The 20,088-nt window shown below is 55.7% G+C and overlaps 1 protein-coding gene across 1 annotated transcript; it reads right to left on the bottom strand.

Moving 5' to 3' along the window:
* Nucleotides 1-935: 935 nt before the first annotated feature.
* On the bottom strand, nucleotides 936-20,088 carry CNNM1 (cyclin and CBS domain divalent metal cation transport mediator 1). Its single transcript, XM_050899128.1, has 12 exons — nucleotides 18,549-20,088; nucleotides 8,379-8,522; nucleotides 7,659-7,799; nucleotides 7,212-7,381; nucleotides 6,926-7,025; nucleotides 6,701-6,748; nucleotides 3,561-3,623; nucleotides 2,388-2,551; nucleotides 1,999-2,174; nucleotides 1,534-1,643; nucleotides 1,323-1,439; nucleotides 936-1,037 (listed from the first exon to the last, which is right to left on the bottom strand). Exons 1-12 carry the CDS (start codon nucleotides 20,086-20,088, stop codon nucleotides 958-960), a joined length of 2,853 nt encoding a protein of 950 aa, XP_050755085.1. The 3' UTR covers nucleotides 936-957.

Here is a 20,088-nt window from a genome sequence, read left to right as displayed (position 1 = left end):
GGGCTGTGTTGATGGTCAGTGTGCACAAGGCGCTGCGAGTGTGCATGTCACTAGGCACGGCACAAATGTGTGCTGGGGCCCTGAGCTGCACGTGGCACCCCCCAAACAGCACACTCTCCTCATGGCGGAGACCACATCTGTGCAGCACCCGGCACCGAGGGGCTCCAGCACCGAGGGGCTCCGGGCCTCGCTGGGCTGGGGATGGTAAATGATGCTAAGAGCAGTTCTGGGTTGGGCCGCCCCTCCCTGCTCTGCCTGCAGGGATGCCGTGCCAGACACTTCTCCACCTTTCCTTTTTCCACCTCTTCCTTGAGACCAGATGCTACCAGGGAGCAGCTGGGCAAGGGCCTTCGGACTCCAGCTAGCTGGTCCAGGCTGCCTGGGTGGTTCAGCCCCGCTGGGGGCACATCCTTTCTCGCCTGGGCATGGCGCTCTGCACAAGTCCTGCAGGGAGGGGCGGCGCGGGCGGGCAGGCAGCGAGCGAGTGCAGACCTGCTGCTGTTGAACATGAGCCTCGCTGCAGGAGACCCCCATGCTGCAGACCTGGAAGACACAAGCGCAGCCTGGTGCAGGAGGGCCACAGCTTGCCCTTCCTGACCTGCTGCTGCTGAAGACTGCAGCACCTTTCCTAGCCAGGCTCAGGGATATTGGTGCAGACACACATTTCTAGCTGTGAAAACACAAGTCAGGGTCTCGCTGTCTCCGACATCCATTCCTGCCCCAAGGATGGTTGGAGTCTGCTGCTACATCCCTTGACCCTGCTTCCAGCCCCCAGCAACGTGTGTGCCTGCATGGGCTCCAAACCACATCGTCTGGCTTTGCTGCTTGAAACTTGATTTTACGCTATTAAAATTGAGCAACCTCCCATTTGCTGGGGAAGGAATATTGCACCGAGAGGCAGGTTCCTACCTCCAGTCTGCATGGGCCTCCAGCACTGTGCTCCAGCCACGCTGCTGCTCAGGTGATTAACGGGGCAAGATTGGAGCTCTCCTCTGGCATCTTCTCACCTTCCAGCGATGGCCGCTGCTTGCGCCCACCTGCAGCAGCAAGGATGCCTAGGGCTGGGGTGCTGGGGCCCAAGGGTGCTCAGGACAGGGGGTGCATAGAGTTGGGCCAGGACGAGGCGGATGGCTCTGCCTGAGCTAGCCCTAGGTGCAGCAGCTGCTGCTGGGGTACTGCTGGGGAACTGGGCTGCCCCCCTGCTCCATGCCAGCCCCATGCAGGGTGTCCCCAGGATGGGGCTGGGGAGCAGCTGACCTAGGCAGCGGGGTGCTGGGGCAGAGCTCTCCCCTGGGTGCTCCCTCCCCAGGTCAGTCACTCACTGAGGGATCTCAGCAGCCTCCTGCCCAGCGTCTCCTCAGAGCTGCTCGGCGATGAGCTGGTCCCGGCCTCTCTGCCCGGGGACTCTGCCTCCAGGACGGTGCTGCAGCACTCACTGTCTGCAAAAGCCCAGCATGGCTGCAGCACCCTGGAGCACTGCAGCCCTTGCCACCCCTGGGGTCGTGTGTGTGTCCGTCCCCTGGCCAGACTCACTCTGCCGCTTGCTGTTCTCCTCGTTGTCAGCCAGCTCCTCCTGGATGAAGGGGATGCCCTCCATGCGCAGGAACACCGACTCGCTGGGACTGCGCAGCCCCTCAGAGCGGCTGCCTGCAGGGACACAGGGCAGGCGTGGCAGCAGGACAGGGAGGTGCTGTGCCCTGGGGCAGGACACAGCAGGATGCCAGCCACAACAGCAGGTCCCAGTGCCAGGGACCCCCAGGGGACACGAGTGCATGGCGATGAGGAATTACATGCCTGCACACTTGCACCTGTGTGCACATGCAGACGCAGAACAGCAACCACAGGTGTGTGCGTGCAAATGCCCACGTGCCCCAGTCCATGTGCAACTGCGTCTCAGCAGTGGTGTGCCCATCATGCCAGCGGGTGCCAGCACAGCCCCCCAGGGGACACGTAGTGTTGGCCTGTGGCAGGGAAGGGATGCTGCTGGGTGACTCACACATGACGCTGTTCCTCTCGTTCAGGAGGGTGGTGGGGTCCTCCTTGGGCGTCTGTGGGGTTCCCCGTGCAGTTGAGGCCTTGGTTGAATCCCTGTCGAAGGCCTCCATGTCGGGGGACTGGGGCGAGCTGTCCATGCGGCTGGCCACCAGTGCGTTGTGGTACTGCTGCCGGGTGACCTGGGCACACAGACATGCACGCCCAGCTCAGTGGGCACCAAACCCCACCAGGATCTCCCGGGGACTTGGTGGCACCAAACCCCTGGACAGCAGGAGTGTGGGACTCCCCAGCATCCATTGGGCACCCACCGGGCTCCTGGGGCAGAGCAGGGCAAGAGGGTGCCTGGGCAGGGGGTGGCCGGGGTGGCACAGTCCCTGCCAGCCCAGTGGTACCTTGACAAACTGTACGTCGCAGAGGATGTGCACAGAGTAGTCAGGCGTGTAGATGTTGTTGCTGCTGCTGTGGAGCTGCGTGGTGCTGCCCCCATAGTCGTTGTGCTCCCGGTTGGGGGACTCGGAGCGGTTGAGCCCACTGCATCGTGACGGTGACCTGTTCACTGCAGGAGGGGACAGCGGAGAGGCGAACGCTCACTCTCAGTCGTGGTGCTGCTTGGGTCCCCGGTGCCGGCACAGGGCCAGGGTGGACTGGTCACCACCGGCGGCTATGCCCCATGCACGCCGGGGCTGGCAGGGGCCCTACGGGGACCTGCAGTGGGGGTCTTCCTTGGTTCACGCAGGAGGCAGAGGCTCTGTGCCATGCCAGCCGCACGCAAACCAAAGGGACCGGGCAGGCAGCAGCAGCAGAGGTTAGGGCTGCTGTCTGCTGCCTGCCTGTCACACCGACTGACTGACAGCTGCCCTACAGCTAACGCAGGCCGCCTGCACGGCATTTGGCACAAATCCTCCTGGTTGCAGCTAGCAGCCCACAGGGTTTACTTAACCTGCCTCGAGGGCACGCTACTGTCCACCCTGACTCAACAGAACAGGAGCAGAGGCTGCCACAGCAAGCTGGCCCATCACTCACATTGACTGATGGCCTCTGACACGCAGTGTGCTGGATTTTGTCTGGTCAGTAATTTATTAGGGAACAAAGGCAGCTTGTTCCTTGCACGGGTGACGTCAACATCTTGCTGACTTTGCTCTGCTGCTAAAATGTCCTTCTATTACCCAGAGTGCCAAAAAGTAAGCGAAGCAGAGCAGTGTGCATGCAGGGCTGTGGGTAACCGTGGTCAGAAGCAGCAAGAAAACCCAAGCACCAAATGCAGGAAATAACAGAACTGCACACCAAAGAAAGCCCAAGCCATCCATGGCTCCCGCTTGTCCCCATCCTGTTCTTCCTGGGGTTTGCATCTTACTGGGGAGGCTGTGGCAGCAACAGGGCTGCTGTTCCCCATCTGCCACCCGTGCTCCAACCAGTGAGGGGCTGCCCAGCATGGGGTGCTGTGGGTGCTTCTCTCCTGGTGCTGCCCGGCATGCAGGGTGGAGGGGGCGTGGTGCACCATACACAGGGAGCTGGAAAAAGCCTGGCACATGCGGAGGCCCCTGCCCAAAGCCATGCCCCATTACCTGGAGAGCCAGCAAGGGAGTCCCCTCTGCTGAAGGCGAAGGTACGGGACACCGAGACAGGCACTGCAGAGAGAGGGAGGAGGAAGGAAGGAGGGGATGGGGGAACGAGAGGGACGGAGGTGAGGGTGGGCAGCAGACCAAAAGGAAGAATGAGAAAAAGAATCATGTGCCAGCAGCCCCGGGCTGGGCTCCCACCACTGCTTCCAGCATCCCTTCCCACTCCTCTTACACCCTCCTCCTTCTGCTCTGGGGAGGCGCTCACCAGCCCCAGGGACAGGGACACCAGCAGGGACACAGATTTGAATGCTGTAAACCAAGGTAAGAGGAGGTGAGGCTGGGGGGGACCAGCTCCTGCCAGGCCTGTCTGCACAGCCACACATCTCCCTAGAGCCAAGGTGCGGGCAGAAAGCATCTTCCTCCATCGGCTGTGTGCTGGCACCCTGCTCCAGCCCTTCACCAGCTGCTGCCAGAAGGGACTTTGTGGTCAGCTTGTGTCACCTGGGAGATGGGCGGAAGCTAAACCAAGTCACTGTGCTTGGCATCTGGGATGCTTCTGTGTGTGCAGGCAGGTGGCAGAGAGGAAATGTGCTCTGCAACAGCCCCTGTCCCCACACAGCCCCACAGCTGCAGGCAGGGGCTGGCAGGAGCCCCTCAGCATGATGCAAAGTGAAGGCATTCATGCCTGGCTGCCTGCAGCTCCCCGCAAGGCCCTGGGTCTCAACAGACTTGAGGCGAAGCTGAGAAGAGCCACCCACCGGGAGCTGCTCCGTGCAGGAACCGCAAGCAGCCAGGACCCCACACCAGGGGCTGCCTGACCCATTGCCACGGAGAGGGCGAATCACTGGACATTCACTTTCCACGTTTTATTGCCACGGGTTACAGCAGCAGTGACAATTTCAAGGGCAGACGTTCCCCTTCCCTGTGACTCGCTGCCTGCGAGAAGCTGCCTTGCTGCCCTCCACAGCATCCCTGGGCCGTGCCACAGGGGTGCAGGGCTCCATGGGGGAGCATGGAGAGATAGGCACACAGTGTGAGCGATGGGCTTGTTAACACCTCCTGATGCCTCATCTTTGCTCCCACTGCTGGCAGCACCCACCTCGAAAGCAGCAGGAGATCGGAGCCTGCTGGCTGCCAGCTGCCAGCCCCCTCCTCCAGCCATGGCCACGCTTCCCCCAGCTGCCAGCCCTCCTGCCCAGAGTGCGCTGCCCTTCTGCCAGCCACTGTGCCCGCAGCATGGCTGCAATGCTCTAGGAACTGTCTGCTGCCTATGTGATTAACGTTTTTAAATTGCTTCGAAGGTAAAACCCCCAGGAAATTTGCCCTGCAGCCCCCTCCTTCCAATTTACCCGCTCCTCCCCCAGTAACTCTTGTTCCGTGTTCTCCCCTGGATCAAAACCTTCTGCAAATAAAAGTCCAAGCAAAGGCACCAGCATGAAGCGCTGCCCCAAACAACCTTGTCCAGCTGGGAGCAAAGGACGGGTTGATAACCACTAGCGCTCGCTCCCTGCTCTCACTGCCTGACCTGCCGTGGGGCTGGCTGTGCTGGGCCTCTGCCGCTGCACCCCTGCCCTGGCCGCCAATGCCAAAGATTGCCTGGTGATAAAAAAGTTGCATAACAATGGTTAATTAATAACAAATTGTTAAATGCTCAAGGGTTAACATCTGAATTCTCCGCTGTGACACGCTACTCACACTCATTTCTGCTGGGCTTTGCTTCAAGGAGGAAGGAGGACGCCAGCCCGACAAGGGAGATGCCCTGCGACCTCTGCCTCCCACCCTGCCTCCTCGCTGGCCAGGAGTGCGGCACCACACACGTCCTGCCGCAGGCAGGGGCGGCTGGATGGCAGAAAACATCTCGTGACACAGTGTCACGCGCGAGCACGGGGAGCAAAGGAGCCCTGAGCAGCAGCGTCCCAGCAGGCGGCACTGCGGACACGTGTGGCCACACTGACATGGCTCCCACCGTGGCTCCCGCCTGGCCTGGCCTGTGGCCCGCAGGCAGTACCAGCTGCCTGAGCTCCAGTGCGGCCCTGGGAACGGTCACCGATGGCACAGGGGCATCAGGCTATGCAGCAACATCCCGGGGGAAAACGGACGCTTTATTTATTCCCTCTGTCCAAACCAAGCGTGCTATGGATGCACAGGGGAGTAGGAATGCACACTGCAGGGTTAATCCAGCAGTCCACGAGCCAGCCTTTCGAATGGACGCAAAGCAGGCTGCAAGAAATAGGTGGACCCTAGAGCTTCACGCAGACTGGAATGCATGGGAGTGACAGTCACCTGCCCCAAGGGACTCTCCCTCTTCTCTCCATGACATCCCTCCCTACACCTCCCTAAAGGTTGAACTTAGCGGGTTCCTGTTTTGATTACTCACCCAGAGCATCCTTGGCTTACCATCGGCACTGCAACATCTGGGGTTTGGGATGAGGGATGTGCTGGACTGGGGGTGGGCAGCACCTCTGCCTGCTCCCAAGCCACCAGGCACTAAACGTTTGCAGGGGTGATCAGCAAAGAAAGGGGGGGCTCACAGTCTCCCCTTGCCTCTTAACTCCTGCAAGCAGGGGATCTACTCGTTAACCCATCAGCTCTGCAGGCAGGGAATTTACCGAGGCTGGGGCACCTACTTTTAACTCAGCTAATTTCCACCACCACCACGTGCGAACGGCTCATAGGTAAATTGACCCATCTCTGCAATTCCCGAGCAGTCCCCGTTCCCTCAGCGTGGGACCCACGTTCAGCTTGTGCTCCGAGCCTCGGGAATGCAAACGGGTCTGGAGATGTTACACTGAGATCTAGATGCACCGTGCCAGAAGTCGCAGGGTTTACTGCTCCCATCCGCATGGGCACACTGCCGCCCGTGGGCAGTGCCCCTTGCCGTGCCCCTTGCAGCGCCAGCCATGCTGGGATCCAGCGCATGGCTGAAACCTCAAAGGGACTTCAAAGGGACCTCAAAGTCCCTCTGCGGGGACTCTGCTGCATCAGCCCCTCAGCACATTTTTTCTCCACGAAGTTTTTTAAAGGGAGTGACCTCAGCGCAGAGCTTGAGCTGCTCTGCGCGGGGTGCACACCCATCCCTCCTCCAGCTGGCCAGTGCCGCAGAGGAGAGGTTTTAGAGCCCCAGCCTGTCCCGAAATACTTACGTAGGAAGGAGGATCCAGCCAGGCTGCCCACTTTCCGCACGTCATTATCTGAAACGACAGTTGGTGGTGTAAGAATCGCAGAGGAAGGGCTCCCGCCTGCCCTGCACCCCACAGCAGGGCTACCCCACCCCACGGCCAGCCCCTTCTCCTGGCCACCAGCCGGCTTAGCCCTGTGCAGGCTGCAGAAGCCCAGGCAGGGCTGGAGGGAGCCTGCAAAGCCCTTACCTGAGGAGACGACAGCCATGATGGCAGGGACGCCGTAGTAGGTGAATGCCCCATTCTCAAACCGGAGCCCTTCCTTGCCAACCTCCACCTCCACTTTCCCCTGGAAGGACAAGGAAAACCTGCTCAGACAGGCACTCCACACTCCTGGCCACCGACCCACTCAGGGCTGCAGGGACCCCCGCCGCCCCGTATGAGGCATCTCCGCTGGCAGAAGTAGCCCAGAGCAAGGTGGCAAGGAGAGACAGGCCACCCCCTGCCACCCTCCGCTCGCTGCTGCCCCCAGCACCTGCAGGATGAGGATGAAGTAGTCAACAGGGCGGTTGCGCTGGTAGAGGTAATGCTCCACTGCCTTCTTGTTCTTTCGGTCGTACTTGAGCTCCTGGATGACGTTGGGGTGCTTCAGGAGCCGCAGCAGGATCTTCTCGGAGAGGTAGGGGGACTTGAAAGGCTCCACTTCTAGAAGGGAGGCAACACATGCTCGCTCAGTGGGGTCGGGGCTGCCAGGAACCCCTCGTCCTCTTAGCTACATGGCCTCAGCCTCAGCATCCCACTGCACAGAGGGGAGCCAAACGCAGACCCATGATGGTGGAGCAGCAGGATGCCCAGGGTGGAGGTCCAGGCAGGTGGAAACTGCTCACTGAGAGGGGAGCCCGACCCAGGAACAGCTCAGGGATGCTCTGCAGGGCTGGCACTGCTGCAGGGAGATGAAGGGCTTGCACAAGGGCAAGGGTACCTGTTGCCATGAACCGATGCGTAGCCAGGAGGAGCTGCGGGGAGATCTTCACCTTCATCTCACTGTCTGAGAGCCTGAAGATGGAGAAGTCCTGGGGCTTGCGTCCCCGGTGGGGCACCCGCTCCTTCTTCCGATTGTCCGCTGCGGGGCAGAGAGCAGAGCGGTCACCTGCCTGCAGCAGCCACAAAGCCACTGCAGTTGCAGAGCCCCATACCACATGCACACATATATAGAGAGGCACGTCTTGCTGCACCCTATGGCAGGGCTGCTGTGGAGCAGCAGCTGGAGCAGCAAGGTGCACAAAATGTGCCATGCATCACAGCCTTGGGAGCAGCTCCCTGGGGAGGGAGCAGGGTGGTGAAACACACTGCTGTCGGAGGAGCAAGTCCTGGGTCGCCCTGGCTGGTTGCATCACCCAGAGTTGAAAAGGAGCTTGGGAACTGCCCATGGGCACTTCATGCCCAACACACGTGTCCCTGGGTCAGGCCCAGCCCAAACACCGGCTGCTGATGCTGGTGCTTCTCTTATCTCGAGCATTCAAGACTCCCTGACATCCGACCAGCATCTCTCCATCATTCTTGTTTTCCCCACCATGACTTTGAATTGCTCTGGGGAAGGACCATGATTTGCTCTGGCCTGTTTCCTACCCACATGTCTGTCTGTCTGTCCGGGCTCCCACCCTGGCTCCTGCAACCGCAGTAGCTGCTCTGGGACACTAACTGTACAGATCCGTCTCATCCAGGATCTCGGACTTGATGATCTCCTCAATGACATCCTCCAGAGTGACAATGCCCATCACCTCGTAGAACGGGTCTCCTTCCCCTTCGTTGTTCACCCGCTGCACGATGGCCAGGTGGGACTTTCCTGCGGGGGGAGAGCAGAGCGGCAGTGAGACCCCCACCCCTGGCGAGAGGGGTCCCCAGCACGGTGGGCTGGCAGGCAGACAGGGCTCGGTGGGAGGCACAGATCACAGCCAAACCTCAGAAGCAGCCACTGCCATCCAAACCCACCCCAACTGCCCTAACCCAAGGAGAAGGGCTGCACACACAACCCAGCCTAACAGGGCTGCTACTCCCCAGGTTGATTTCTAGGTGTCACAGGACTATGCCTGGCTCTTTTTTGGGGCTGCTTGCTTTCTTTACCCAGGCAATCTGCTGCAAGTCACTCTGTTTAGCTCTTTGACGGCCTCCTGTGCAGGAATGAAGTGTACATTATACCAGCTGCTTCTTGGTTACCCTCGGCTTCATTGGCATGAGATAACTCTAACAGAGCAATGAGACAGCGTCCTCCAACACAGAAATGTGAGCATGTCCTTGGGCTCTACTGGTTTCCCTCATCCTCCTGGTGTTTTCTCATTCTGTTGTTAATTATCTTTCCTATCAAATTGCCAGGAACAGCTCCCCCACATCTTTCTATCCATCACTGTCTGGATCGATTTTAAAGCTTTTCTTAAAATTTGGGCAAAGCCTCCAGCTCCTTGGAACAACAGCTGGTTTTAATGCAGAAATGCGTATGTTTGTTTGCAGCTTTCAGCCCAGCTCCTGCAGAACTCTTGGATGAACCATCTGGACGCAGAGGCTGAACAGTTTTCAAGCCATCAGCTTGCACCTGAACGTCTTCTCCAAACCCTGCCCCTGACAGCCACTCCTCTCTGTTACCTTAAACAAGCAGACTGGGACCAGGACCTTCAGCTGCAATGATGGTGACTCCTGCTTGGAAGTCGCAGTGTTTCTCAGTCACAAGTTTCAGCTTCCTCACTTGCCCCAGTAAGCTGGCAGCTCTGCTGACACATTCTCAGGCTTCTTGCTTTTGGCATACTTGAAACATCACTATTTGTTTTTGCATGTCCAGCTCTCTGTAAGCTGTTTTGACTTCTTCAACTTCTCCCTTCCTTTATTGTCTGCTCTGATTTATGCTCCTGCTCAGCAGCTTGACCAGAACCCAACTTTCAAGCCACAAAAAACTTCTGGGTTTCTAGCTCCAATGTATTCTTGGAACTGCCAACGAACAGCACCGGTTTTCTTACTGCCCCTGTGGCTCCTGCGCTGCTCAGCAGTGCACAGGTTCTGAACCTCTAGTTTTACTTAAAACGTCCTTCATCGGCCCCACAGCCAACACCTTCCCCTCCCTCTGTTTGCTCTGCATCCCTGGGGTCTCCTGTTGCAATGGCTGCACAAACCCAGCTGTATCATGGGCACTGCAGGGACCTCCAGAAACCTGCAAACACCTTATCTTCCCCACAGACCCGGAGGTCTTTGAACAGCAATGGTCACCCAAAAGGGAGGCAGGTCCCTTCTGCTATGCAGCTGCCTCTGCATCTGCTCCTGCCATAAAGCCTGCTGGTCTGGGCGAGGGGATGTGGACAGTGTTTACATTTAAAGATGCAATAGGGGTGGGCTCCTGCCTGCTGCACAGCTCCCTCCTCGCCCGCTGGTGCCTTCTAGCTCATGCCTGCGGAGGGACAGGGATGAGCGCATCCAGGGCAGCCCGGCAGTCCCACCAAACACATCTTGCTGGGGACCATACGACCTTCAAATAACCCTGCCCTGGATCTGAGACGAGCAAATGATATTTCTCAGCTGAAGATCAGCACTATACATTTCTCACTGCAAAGCTTGGGCATTTTCCACAGTATAAATTCCCTCCTCCTCATACCAAGCTTTTATTGCAAGATTTCAGAGAGCAGCTCGCTGCCTCCCACGCCTACAGAATTAGAAATGAGAACATAACATTGCAGCAAGTAGCACTGAGATGCACTTTAAAAAACCAAATCAATAGCCTTGGGGCATTGAAAATTCAGCATGTTCTTTGGACCGGGCTATTTCACTCCTTTTTATACATGGGTTCGTGCATCCTGTCTGTTCAGTGGGTAATAAAGCAACACGACTTGAGACTTAAAAAGAAAAAAGCAGCAGAGTTGGCCGCAAGACAGCAGCAACAGCTACGTTTCATCTCAGCAAAGTCCAACTTTTGAAAATGTCTCCTCTGCCAAACCCCACTCCCAAACACTGGGGCCATCTGGTCTCGTACAAGTCCTCGGGTGAGCGAGGAGATGGGAGAAGTTATTTCTTTTGGCCGAAAGCTTGTTGTTAATGACATTTACATGCAACCCAAAACCACCAAGCCCTTACAAAAAGCTTAGGTGCTACTTAAAGGCAGTCAGAGAGTAATGGAGGCAATTCTTTTTTTGGCCAAACACCTACATCGACACTGTAATTTACTGTAGAGCAGCCTCAGAGAAATGTGATTCCAGCTCCATGTTCACGTAGCAGCAAATGAGATTATTTAGAAATAACCCAGCACTGTTAGTCTGGGAAGAGACCCATGGTTTCACTGCGCTGGGGGCAGAGCCAGGAGGGCTGTTAGAGTGCTCAAGAGTTCTTTATTTTCACAGAAAATAAACACTCATGGCCACGCTATAAACCCCCAGGTTTAGGTTTCCAGGCTAACACCCGCATTAGAGATGGAGCAGGTACCCAGCAACGGAAAATTGTTGCAATTCATGTGGTTGCTCCTGGCCCACACCGAGTGAGCTGACCCTAACCCCTGCCTGGCCAGCTGATCACAAAACACCCCCAAAACCCGCTCCCATCCCTCGCAGAGCTGGGTGCAAATGACTGCTGCTCCCAGCTGGCCCCCACTGGGAAAGGGCTGACTTGCCCCGATTTCCTACCTGAGGGACATGAGATTGTTTGCAAAGTCCTGCCCCCAGCCTGGCTGGGTCCTGGGTCTCCTCCCATCACTTTTTAAACAGATTCTATAAATTTGGCAGCAGGGGCGATGGGGGTTTGTAGGTGCCCTGGCTGTATGGTCATGGCTTGTTCCCTCATGGGCTGGGATGCTGCCAAGCTCAGCTGTATCCCCCTGCCCAGCCCTGGGAGCTGCTATACTTGCACAGAGGAAAAGCAGTGGCTTTTGGAGCAGGTATGAGGGCAGAAGCTGGGCTATTTTATGAGGTGGAAGAAATGTGCAAGGGAGGGTGGCCCAGTGACAGACCCGGGGACATCAGAGGGGTCATATTCTTTTCTCCAGCCGTTACCCTGCAGGTCTGCCTCAGTGGGAGTACAATAGAGAGAGATAAATCACTTAAACAAAACCCCAAACTTGATCTAAACCAGCTTTAAGATCTGTAAAACTGATCCAAAAACCGTGCTATTGTAACTGTTGCTTGATAGCTCAAATGAAATGAATTATAAGGGTGAGCTGCTTCCCCACCAGCAAGCTGTCACATCTGAATTTTACAGGGCTATCACTGATGCAGGAAAGCACAGTGAAACACTTGAGAATCAAAGCCTTGGTTTGGCAAATGCTAGAACAAATGGGCAATTAACTTTACTTGTGCGAATAGCTCCACCGGCCTCCGCAGGACTGCTCTCGCACAGGAAGTCTATAGGTGATTAAGTGTCTGCTCAGCATGGGATACAACTGTACTAAATTCTTTATGAGCTACATGAAATCTGCTCTTTTCAAACAACAGCTTCAGTGGAAACTTAATGGCTCAAAATGCTAAATTACAGAGCTAATATAAACAGCTGAAAGCTTCCGGATGGAGCAAGCATCTGAACACCTATCTAAAGCTTTTATGCCCATTTTTAGGAGCCTTGTTCTTCATAGGTACCTAAATGACCTTGGGCTCACAGATCCACCTCAAAGTGTCCTCCCTGATGGGAGAACAGGGTCTCAACACATGGAAATGCCTTTACTTGTGGGAAAGAAAGTGCTGTTGGCTGCAAATACAGCCCAGACTACTTCCTTATCACTTTTTTATGTAGGTGCTCTGCCAGAGGAATGTTAAAGATGCTTTAGCCTTGTCTCTCATTCCATGGGATGAGCATTCTGAGCATGAAATTTATTTTCATGAATTTTATGGTAAGATCTAAAGCTGTTACTAGGAGATCAAAAGTACAGGCACAAGCCATGAACCATTTACAGCTACAAAATGGAAGGAAAAAAAAGAGTAATTGGTAAATAAGGTTGATTCTTGAAACAACCATGATGTAACTGAAATCTATTTTCTGTGTGCTTTTCATCAGAGCTCTTCTCTGGGCCAGGGGCTGCCAGCGTCTCCGTGCCCCCTTGCAGACCTGCATCTGAAGTAAGTGGGGACCCTGATTTGAACTTCTTGAACTGGAAACATGTGTGTGAGTGTGCTCTTGTGTTATCACGACTTGGCACCAAGGGTGAAACCACACGCCTGAGGAGTTGCACCTAGAGGAAATACACATCTACACCTAAACGGGGGAAATAACCAGGAGGGCTGCGGGGGCACCCAGCTCTATGGGGAATCAAAGCTATGCAAAGGGAAAACTGTAAATCCTAATCTAATCCAGACCTTCCTCAGAGATGAGAACTTCATCTGCTTACATCTGTCTCTAGCACAATATAAAAGCCTTTCTCATACTCTGCTTTGGTGCTTTTCCTAATCCTAAGGAAAACTGGGGAAAAGATGGAATATTTGGAATAGCTGATGTATTACCACTGACAAAACAGATCAGGAGGGTAAGGGGGAGATTAGAGGGGACATGGAGTCTCATCTTCCATCGGCTGTACAACAGGGTTCTGACCTCCTGGGTATGACCCTGCCTGCCCACAATTGATGGGTCCCCTTGCATGTTACTTGGAGCCTAAGGATGCTGAGGCTTTCTGAAGCTAAAAAACTTCTAAAGAGCCAATGCAAAACTGGTTTCATTGGTGTCTGTAGCATAGGCCACTCTATTCTTTCCCACAGCTCACTCTGAAGGTGCCTTTCACAGCTCCCAAGAGGGAGATGGCTGGCTGGGTGCCTTCTCCCCCAAGGACACGGCTCCCCTCTTGCTTTGCTGAACACTTCCCTGGAAGAGGCCTGCTCCTGGGCTTGCTGGGGTGGGGTAAAGCAGCCCAGGGTTCACACAGTAAGATTTAGCACAGTTTTGGGGGGAAAGCAAAGTAATGTTTCAGGCAGAGTTGCAGCATGAGTCACTGAAACCATCTTTCATGTCTCAGTACCTCACCCACTCTCAGCCTGGCAATCACCCTTCAGGGGATGTGTATGGGATAGTTCCTGGCTAACAACTGGCTCCTTAACCCATACAACTGGCTACGGAGGTCATTGCTTCAGCCCATCAAGGTGCCCAAGATAGTGGCTACCACACCTGCAGAAATCTCTTGAAGGCTGATTTAAATATCAAGCCATACTTTGTGCTTGCAATGACTGCAGGCTCAGAAGGACAGTAAGAAAAGCAGCTGAAATGGTACTGACCCCAGTTCCTGGCAAGCGTAAGCTCCTTCTCCAGCTACATTCAATTTGTAAAAGTCTAATAGAGTCTGTGGAGTATTTTGAAAAGCAAAGACAGACCCTAGGGCAGAGCTGTCCTCCACAGGACAGGCTGTTTTCCCTGCTAAGCCAGGAAGTTTGGTTTTGGAGAATTTATTTTTAGTAACTCTTAAAAGATGCCAAACCACAGAAGGCTAATTTGAGTTGCACCTCAGCCTCTGCCCTGCTGCAGGAAAATGAACATAAAAGCAAATTTCTACTGTTCCTCTGACAGAGGAAAATTACTTGCTGAAAGGTGCCACTGCTGTATATAGACTTCCCCAGGAAATTAGTCAACAAAATCCATAAATGACTTGAGGAATGGGATAAGACTATAACTTCCCAAAGGCACTACAGAACAAGGAGGCGGACCGCACCGAAGAGCTCCCCATGAGGAGTAGTATCACAGGACTGCAGCTGCAACATGCATGCCATATCTTCTAGGGATGGAGGAGAAACAGACTGCATCACCCACAGCATTTCACACTGAATGAACACGTAAACCTTTTCTCCTAGATCCATACTCCCAAGGTGAACTTTATCCTACTGGTACCTCATCTGCCCCTCTGCATTGCTTTAGCTTGCTAAATATGGTGCAGTTATTTCTCTAGTGTATTAGGTATTTCCTCCTGGGAGCCTGAATAAAGCCAGGTACTCTGAGATGTACCAATACAAATTGCCAAGAGATTGTCTCCAAATTTTTTCACTCATTCGGTAGTTTCACCTTCTTCCAGGCCGCAGGTGGCAAAGTTACTGTACTGGTATGTATTTTCTTATTTCTAGAGAAGAGGGAACACGTTTTGTGTACTGTCCTCCACTTAGCACTTCTATGTCAATGCTGCACAACTATGCATGCCTTCTATAATGATCCTGTCTAGCTTGCCTGAAAAGATGGCAAACTGGGTATCCAGGCCTCATTATTTCTGAGTTCATTCCACTGAGTTTTGATGAGAAGATAGTCAAAACCATCTTCTAGCACAAGTATTTCCTTCCTTCAGCTGGACCTGTCTCACGCTGCTGTAATGTTTTTCAATACAGTTTTTGCAGCTGCCCTCCTCTTTTGGACTATGGGTTGAAATCCAAGCTATCCTCTCGCAGGCCAGCCCCCCCTCTGCTGCTGTTTGCAGCCTTCTCTGGGTTTTTCCCAGTTCCCATTAGTGCCCCCAATTTAACCATCTTTCTCCAGGAATTAGTGCCAGAAGAGACATCGAACGATGCCAGCAGCAGCAGGCTTGTGAAGGAGCAGATGTGAAGGGTTTGACCAGTTCTGCTGTGATGGGGCAGGGGCCAGGTTTTATCAACCAGGAGCTCACAGCTGCTCTTGGGCACTGTAACCACACTGGGCCATTAGCTCCCTAGGTGCTACTGAAGTGTATGCTACTATTTTCATACAATTTAAATGTTTTGGCAAGCTGATGCTACAGAAGTGCCCTTCCCCGGGTCTGTGGAGGGTAATCCCATCTACGTCCTGCTGGGGGAGAGGGGATTTGCCACTCATCTATGGATTAGACGCAAGGCAAACATCAATGCCCCTTAATGGAACTGAGCTCAAATGAGGTTAGGTGTGAGCATACCTAGAAACCAATGACGGAAAACTTTCCTTCAAACCCTGCTATAAAAGACTGGAGAGGAAAAAAAGCCGATCATCTTCATAGCTAGGATAGCACAAGAGAAAAGAAATGCATCAGGTAAACAAGGATAAGACAGTGTGATATCGGTGAGTAGGAGGAGAGACAGAAAAGGGAAAGTGCTGCCGGAGATGTGAGCAAAAGTCCCAAAGTGCTGTATTTAATCATTCCTTGTCATTTTCAGTAAGAAAGAACAAATGTTTGTGTACTGTGGCAAGGAGCTCTGGCAGTGAAATTGTGTTACATATACATTATGCAAGAAAATGACATTATGGGTATAGTGGATGTGGCAGAACATTAATCATTAGTGAAACAGATCAGAAGTAGACATTGCTATCCAGGAAAGAAAGATATAAAATGTGATGGGTATTTTGTATAAACACTGTAATAACAAAAAGAAATAAAGGATACAAAAACTGTTTGAGCTAATCATGGGAGAAGAAAAAGAAAGCTGGCAAGGTTTCTCTAGAGCTTTGTCAGGGACCTAAGGACCTGGAGGCAGTTATCAATGCCCATCCTTACCGGAGACTTTCATTTCCTAGAAAGAGACTGGGCCTTATCAGTGGGAGCATTTGCTGTCCTGCAAGCACCTTGGATGTGCGAAGTGATGAATGCCTTCATTAAGCACTCGCTGAACCAACAAGCAATCAGCCTACTCTCTAATTAGTGGAGGTGTCACAGAAGACCTGGCCATGGAAAGCAACCTTGATTGGATCAAACAAGATACTTCACCATAATTCAAATGGACACAGAAAAGGAGACAGTGATGAAGATTCTTAATTACAAATGGGAAATCTTTATTTTAGAAATTAAATAGTCAAGTGAACGGGGCTGAAACGGCAGTGGATGGGACTGAAGGCAGCTGGGAGCGAAGATCTGTCGCAGTGCAGGAGCCAGCACAGGAACCTGTACTTGGAACGGGGAAAAGAGAGTTTAGGAGGGGTTCAGGGCTGGGCAGGGGGGTGGCTATCTACAAACACAGGGTGCTGGGCGTGACCAAATGCCTACAAATAGGGAAAAGATGAATCGGAAGAGAACAGCAACACCTGGGGAGAAGAACATTTCGGGGAAGAGCTGGAATTGCTAAACACCATGCTGAGTTAGCTACTAAGACCAAAAGCAAGGCTTTTCAGCCATGTAATTTAGAAAACACAAGGAGAAATGAGGTGGGAACAGAAATAAGTTTTAGGGAGAGCTCTACATAGGGGCTCTAGCAAAACACCCCAGAAGGCCATGATGGCAAACAGATGTAAAGAAGGAAGAGCCTGAAGCGAAATGCCAAGAGTTTAATGGAGCAAAGCTGAAGAAGGATGGATAATCTTCATTTGAGATGAGGACTAGCACGTGAAAGTGCAGGGCAGGTAGCAAGGCTTGTTAACGCACCTGTCAGCTCAGGGAGCGACACACACAAAACATCTCTGTTTAAGCAGGGCAGAGAGGATGGCAAGCAAAGGGCAGTGAGCTAAGCAACCACAAGTCCACTTCTGTAAGTCTATTGATCCATGGGGTACCAGGCTGTAGAACAAATTTGGAGGGGGAAGTAGTTGAATACATCAAAGTAAATCAGATAAAGTGCAGGGGAGGCTGACCAGGGGGACTGTGCCAGTCATCTCACATCTTTGGTAACACCGAACTCTCTAGACAAGGGAGAGGTAGCAGAGACCTCAGGTGAACTTCAGTAATGTTGTAGTATCATGTGGGAAGCCACAGTTAAGAAGGAACTGTGAAGCACATAAGGAATTAGGAAGCGGAGAGACAACTGGTTATGTTAGAAGAGACATGGTGGGGGGGAACTACTGCAGCTCATTAAGGTTGAACCCAGAGAGCAATCTTAATGCTTTTGCTAACAGTCTCGGTATAAAAACCAGGAATTTGCTGATTTGCACCACTGGAAGTCTCCAGTTGTGCTGAGGGGCAGAGAGGATAGGTGTTGTGTGCCACACAGAACTCCTCTTCCTGTGATCCTGGGAGGCGGTGGGGACACAGTTGTGCATCTTCAGAGAGGATGCTGACCTGCATGTATCTGATGATCACTTCCCTGGCGCACAAGAGACGTCCTATCCTCCCCTCCTCCCAGCTCTAAAAACAAGCACGGAGATGACTCACAGAGAGGCTTTCTCTGTATCTGGGATGGACCAGGTTGGCCTTTCTCACATGATCAGCTCTGCTTGCGGCAGAGCAGCCCCAGGCAGCCCGGGAGCTGAGTGCTGTCCTCCCGCATTACAGAATGCAGGATGTCACCGCTGCAGCCATTTCTTAAAGACTCACTCACCACGGTGTGACGTACCGAGTAACACACAGCAAAACACAATTCCCAGTGGGGGGAAAAAACACATGCTGTGTGTATTCTCACGGTATGGTTAATGAAATACAGCTCTCAGCATCTCTGGGGCTGCTGGCAGCTGCTGCATTATGCATGCTGTCACAGCTGCAAAAAAAGTACAGCTCTTTCTAAGGGTTTAGGCTTTTCTTCTTCCTTTAAACCACTTGCACAGAAACACTCTCTAGACCTGCTTCTCACTGCTAAGCTGACAACGTGAAAGCTAAGTAACAAGATGCTATCTCCTGCCATCAACTCCTCCACGCAGTACAGAGCAGCGATTGCTGCCTCGCCTGGGCAGGGGCAGGCACCGTGCCCATGCTGCCAGGCCCATGCAACAGCCCCGCGGGACAGCTCACCCGCTGAGCCAGCAGCCTCTGAGGACGAAGGCTCTTACAGTCTCCATAACATCACAGGCACGACCAGCATTGCAGGTCCTCGATCCACCCGGGGGCTGTTCCACCGGGTGACACCAGGGTCACCGCCACACCAGCGCATGCAGGGCCCAACTCCCCCCAGCATCCCCGGTACCTGCCGGGTCCTGCCAGGAGGCCGTGTGGGGTGGGCCGTGGATGCTGCTGACCTGGGAATCATGGCAGGTGCAGAGGGGCGCAGGGGGAGCCCGGGGGGTGGTGGCCCGGCAGCCTCACCCTTCTTGAACTCCTCAAGCAGTGTGTCGAGGCGCGTGTCGTTGAAGACGCAGTGGAGTGGGCGGCGGTAGAAGCGGGTGACAGTCTGCAGGGGGGTGCAGTCATCGGGGTCGACGAAGGCCAGGTCCTTGACAAAGAGCAGGTCAACAATGTTGTCGCGCCGGTCGCCCTCGTAGACGGGGATGCGGGTGTAGCCGGAGCGGAGGATCTCGGAGACGGTGGCGAAGTCCAGCACGGCATCGGCGCGGAGCATGAAGCAGTCGGCCAGCGGCGTCAGCACGTCTTCCACCACCTTGGTGCGCAGCTCCAGCGCTCCCTGCACCATGGCCAACTCCTCCCGCACCAGGTCGCCGTGGGGGCCGGCGGCACGCAGCGTCTCCAGCAGCCGCTCCCGCGTGGAGAAGACGCTGAGCTCCTGCCGCAGCGCCCAGTCCAGCAGCCGGCTGAGCGGGTAGCAGAGGGGGAAGGCGGCCAGCATCAGCAGCCGGGTGAGGCACAGGGTGCGGGAGGCGATGGCCAGCCCGTGCCGCGAGCAGACGGAGTAGGGCAGCACCTCGCCGCCCAGGAAGACGGCGGCGGCGCACAGCAGCACCGGCAGCCAGGGCGCTCCCCGCGGCCCGCCGGCCGCCGCCGCCGCCGCCCCGCCGCCGGGCAGCGAGGCGCAGAGCCAGCCGGCCAGCGCCGCGTTGGCCCCCGCCTGCCCCAGCAGCAGCGTGCACAGCAGGTAGGTGCCGCCGCCGCCGCGCACCGCCTGCACCCGCCGCGCCTGCTCCCGCTCGGCGGCCGAGCCGCTGTTGCGCAGGACGCGGAGCTCCAGCGGGTCCAGCGAGAGCAGCGAGAGGCGCAGCCCGCTGAACAGCGCCGACAGCCCCAGCAGCAGCAGGGCGCCCAGCGCCCGCAGCCAGCCCGCCTCGGGCAGCGGCAGCAGCCAGGCGCCCAGCGCCGGGGCGGCCGGCCGGACCCGCAGCAGGAAGCCGCCCGCCGCCCCGTGGTGCGCCCAGGCCCGCCCGTCCCAGGCGCACAGCGAGAAGAGCCGCCCGCCCGGCGCCGCCGCCGCCTCGCCCTTGCGCGGCTCCCGCACCCGCACCTCGGCCAGCGCCGAGCCCGCCGCCCCGCCCGAGCGCAGCGGCCCCACCACCTCCACGTCCGAGGCCCAGGCGCTGCGCTCCCGGCACCGCTCCGCCGGGCCCCGCGCCGCCTTGCCCCCCGCCGCCGCCGCCGCCGCCGCCGGAGCCGCCTCCTCGATGAAGACCAGCCGCGGCTCCCGCTCCCCCGCCGGCCCGCGGCTGCCGTTGCCCTCGGGCGGCGGCTGGAAGTAGAGGCGCAGGAGGAAGCGGCTGCCCTCCGCCGCCTGCACCGCGCCGCCCTCCAGGGACACCCGGCCCGGCGCCGTGTCCTCGGGCCGCAGCCCCAGCAGCCAGGCGGCCCCGGCCGGCGGCCGCGGCGACAGCGAGAAGAAGAGCAGCAGCACGGCGCCCCGGCTCCGGCCCCAGCCGCCGCCGCCGCCGCCGCGCCCCGGGCCCGCCGCCGCCGCCGCCAT

This window comes from Gymnogyps californianus, chromosome 6, assembly GCF_018139145.2.
Source record: "Gymnogyps californianus isolate 813 chromosome 6, ASM1813914v2, whole genome shotgun sequence".
Taxonomy (NCBI): Eukaryota; Metazoa; Chordata; class Aves; order Accipitriformes; family Cathartidae; genus Gymnogyps; species Gymnogyps californianus.
This window is presented reverse-complemented; position numbering and strand designations above follow the sequence as displayed.